This window comes from Monopterus albus, unplaced genomic scaffold, assembly GCF_001952655.1.
Source record: "Monopterus albus unplaced genomic scaffold, M_albus_1.0 scaffold198.1, whole genome shotgun sequence".
Lineage (NCBI taxonomy): Eukaryota > Metazoa > Chordata > Actinopteri > Synbranchiformes > Synbranchidae > Monopterus > Monopterus albus.
Window position 1 is genome coordinate 435,204 of NW_018128078.1, and position 3,793 is coordinate 438,996.

Sequence of the window (3,793 nt, forward strand, 5' to 3'; positions counted from 1 at the left end):
TCATAATGGCCGCAGCCTGGTGAGCACGGAGCGGGTGAGGAGCTCTCAGAGCGGGGGGTTGTTGTCCCTGGTCATCCAGGGTGTTGGTGTGGCAGACCAGGGCATGTACCGCTGCACCGCCACCAACCAACATGGCCAGAACAGCTCCTCCGCCCAGCTCACTGTTGAAGGTGGTTAATGTTTCTTTTGTTATCAGTCTGTCTCTCCATCTGGTCCATCCCACCTCTCTGCTGCGCCTCCTGCTTCATCCCTTCCACTCCTAATTTAATATTTCCTCTTAGACTGTAAAACCTGTTAGACTGTCCTAGAATAACAAGCTGTGTAGTCAAGTTTGTCCTCTCCCCGCTGCTGCCAGCTTTGCTTTCTAACCTCATCATCCATCCTACTAACTTTTGTGTTTAATCATCGTCTTATACTCTCTGACCCCTAATTACTCTCCCTAACTTTATTCTCACCCAGCTAAAGAAGCAAATCTCAAAGCAGAAACCCCCATCCCCACCGATTCTGTGCGTAAAGTGCCTCAGGCAGGCAGGGAGACCGCTAGAGATCCCCCTGACCGAGATAAGCAGGAGGTGGTGGAAAAGCTGGGATCATCACCTCCATCTTCCCAGAGACCCTACAGCCTCATCAGCCACCTGTATTTCCCTGATGTTGTGCCTCATGAAGAGCAACGCTTCTCCAGCTGCCCCGAGTTCCTGATCAAACTGCCCCCAGAGTTGCTGATCAGGAACAGAGAAAGCAACTCCTTGTATTGTGTTATGAACGGGGTTCCCACTCAGTTTGTCATTTGGCTTTACAACCGGTTGAACGTCAAGGATTCCTTGTCTTACTCTCTGAAGCCTGATGACTTCCTGTGCTGTGTAAATGTTCAAAATGTGGGACCTGGACAAGGGGGCTCATACACTTGCAAAAATGTTAACTCAGCAGGGGATGCTGAGTGCAGCACAGTGATGAAAGGTTGGCATCTGCATGGTTTTGGTCCTTCTGCTCACTCGGGCTTTGTTTGACCCACCACTCATCCACACTGCTTTCCACCTACACCCGAGGCACACTTCTTCACAGGGTGGCACCACTTCTTCAGCAGGGTTATAATCACTGTGTTTAGGAGATGTTGCTGACCTTAGAATCCAATCCTGCTTTACTGACTAAAATATTCAAAAGGATAAAAGGAGAGGGGCTCTCATATCTCTAAGAATTTTCCAAAAAGCCCAAGCGGCTACATGCTAAAGATGAAATGAAAGCATGCCAGAATGTCAGTTTAAAGAAAAAAACAAATGAGGATATGGATGCACGACCTGTCACTGATTCTAACAGTCATGCACCATATGAGACTTTATGTTCCATTATTGTAGTGGTTTTAACTGGTAAACATTTGTGTCTTTACAGTAACTGCGGTGGAGAAGGAATCTGTGATCCAGGAGGAAATGAAAGGTAAACATTTATTCCCAAGGATGTCTTTGTCCCTAACAGGGAACTTTTTCAGTGGCCTTCTTTGTCTTTATGAAGAATGTAATTTTATGATACTGACTTTGTCCTCAGATTGTGCTGGAGAGAAATTCTTGATATATTGTGAAAATCTGAATTATTCAATCTCCTTGTTTCACATGTTTTACCAGGAGTTGATGGATGTTTTTCATTACATTAACACTCATTTTCTTTATGCTACTGCAAATTTTATTTTTTCAAAATATGCTGTTTACTTTGAGGAAAATATTTACTTGACCTCCACTTAGGAGATTTTTCCAGAGCTGTAAATAAACATACAGCACAAAGTATAGAATTTCAGATCACTGTTCAAAGAGTCTTTTCCAGCAGATAAAACTTTTGAGTAAATTAATAATTAAAAAAAGGATAAAAGTAAGCTGTCTAAAGCACATGAAATGGCACGGTTTTCTCATTTGCCTTGCAGTCTAATATAACTCTGTTTTCAGAGCAGCTGATTGTATTGTGGTTGGAGTATGTGGCTCACTTTACATTAAACTGTCACTGTTCCACTCAGCTTTCTCTAGCTCAACCGTCACAGTGGAAGAGGAAATGGAGGAATCGTACTACACCGGCCTAAAGTTACCAGACAAAACCAAAATACTTGAACTCAAGCCAGAGTCCAAACAGTACTCCAGCACTTTGGAGAAGAAGAAAGAAAAGCCAGTTTTCCTCAGTGAGCTTACTCCAGCAGCAGTGACTGCTGGGGAAACTGCTACATTTACCGTCAGAGTTTCTGGCTTTCCTAAGCCCACTGTTCAGTGGTTCCACAATGGGCAGATTATAACAACTTCATCCATGTATACATTTGTTCATGAGCGAGATGAGTATAGCTTGGTCATTAACAAAGTTGAAAGGGAGTCTGAAGGAGAGTACTCTTGTACAGTCAGCAATAGATATGGCCAATCAACATGCACTTCCTATCTGCATGTTCAGGTGAAGGAGCCAGAAAGGGAGGAAAAAGTCGATGGGATAAGGTTTGTACCCACTGGCAAACCCCCAGAGTTCACTAAAAGTATAGAGTCTGTTCGGTTGTCTGAGGGAGGACAGGCTTTCTTCAGGTACAGTGTGATTGGAGATCCCCTCCCTGAAGTTCAGTGGTTCAAAGGCAGCTTTCACATTCAGCCTAGTGGGCTGTGTATCATTGTGCACAATCCAGATGGATCAGGTTTTATTAATATAAAGAGTGTTAAACAAGAGCACAGCAGCATCTACACCTGTAAGGCCTCCAACCAGTATGGGGAAGCCTCTTGTACTGCTGAGCTGCTTGTGTCCAGGGAGAAAGTTCAAGAAGACTACACACTAGTTCAGAAAACAAAAGGTTTGAAGATATCCATGACGGAGCAAACCTCAGAATCCAGATTATACCAGGAAAGAACCCGGTCTGATCAGATGATTTATACCATTAGCACTGAGGACCTGCAAATTATTCCCAGCGAGGAGGTAGGAACCCTCAGCGATCTTGATATTTCCTCTGCCACCCTTCATCGAGAGCAGCTTATCCAAAAGGCGGCAGTGCTGCAGTCTCATGAAATTCAAGAGAGGGTTTCTTTGGCTCCCACACATCCACCTCAGATCTCAGCTGTTCCCGTGAAACAACTTCACATGGCGACTTTGTTATCCTTAGTCCAGGAGAAGCCAAAGATCACTGAGCAGCACTCTGAACAAATTGTCAGCCCTGAGATAGTCAAACTCCAGTTAGCCAAAGAGCAGCTGTCCAAACACATGTCAGCTACATCTGAAGAGGTCCTCCCTCTTATCACAGTGAGAGCTGAGATCTTGACAGACCAGGCGCCAGAGCAGACGAAGACCTTAACTGAACCAATGCAGCTCGTTAGTGGTCACCAAGTAGCGTTTGCTCTACCCATTACTGATGAAACTTCAAGCATCATGCATAGACCAGAGGAAGAGAGGAGCTTTAAAGTCACAGAAGGGGTTAAGATTTTATATTTGGCTCAGTCTGCAGCACAATGTCCACTCAGAGAAGGGCACTCTGAGACTCTGTCAGCTGTAGATGCAGCCGCCAAACCCCTGATAGAGAAAGAGCAGTTTAAACCAGTCATAGCACCAGTGAGCGAAATTATAGCAGCTTTATCCAAGGAGCAGAATTTTGAATTACACAAACCAGAGCAGGAAAATGTCACTCCATGCAAAGACGTGGTCTGCAAGTGGGCTATAACTGCTGCAGAGAAATATGAACTCCAAGGTGAACATGTAGGACAGTTGCCAGGTATAGCATCTTCAGTCTGTCTGCAGCCTCAGCAGGAGGGAGAAAGACTCCTGAATCTGCAGGTAATCAGTGATCAGGAGG

The 3,793-nt window shown here is 44.8% G+C and overlaps 1 protein-coding gene across 1 annotated transcript in view; it reads left to right on the top strand.

Annotated features, from left to right (window-relative positions):
* The window catches only part of LOC109970431 (titin-like), a 206,786-nt gene that overhangs the window by 34,946 nt on the left and 168,047 nt on the right, over positions 1 to 3,793 (top strand). Inside the window, 4 exon segments of the mRNA XM_020617984.1 lie at positions 5 to 170; positions 460 to 957; positions 1,387 to 1,431; positions 2,000 to 3,789. Coding sequence (XP_020473640.1) covers positions 5 to 170; positions 460 to 957; positions 1,387 to 1,431; positions 2,000 to 3,789 — 2,499 coding nt within the window.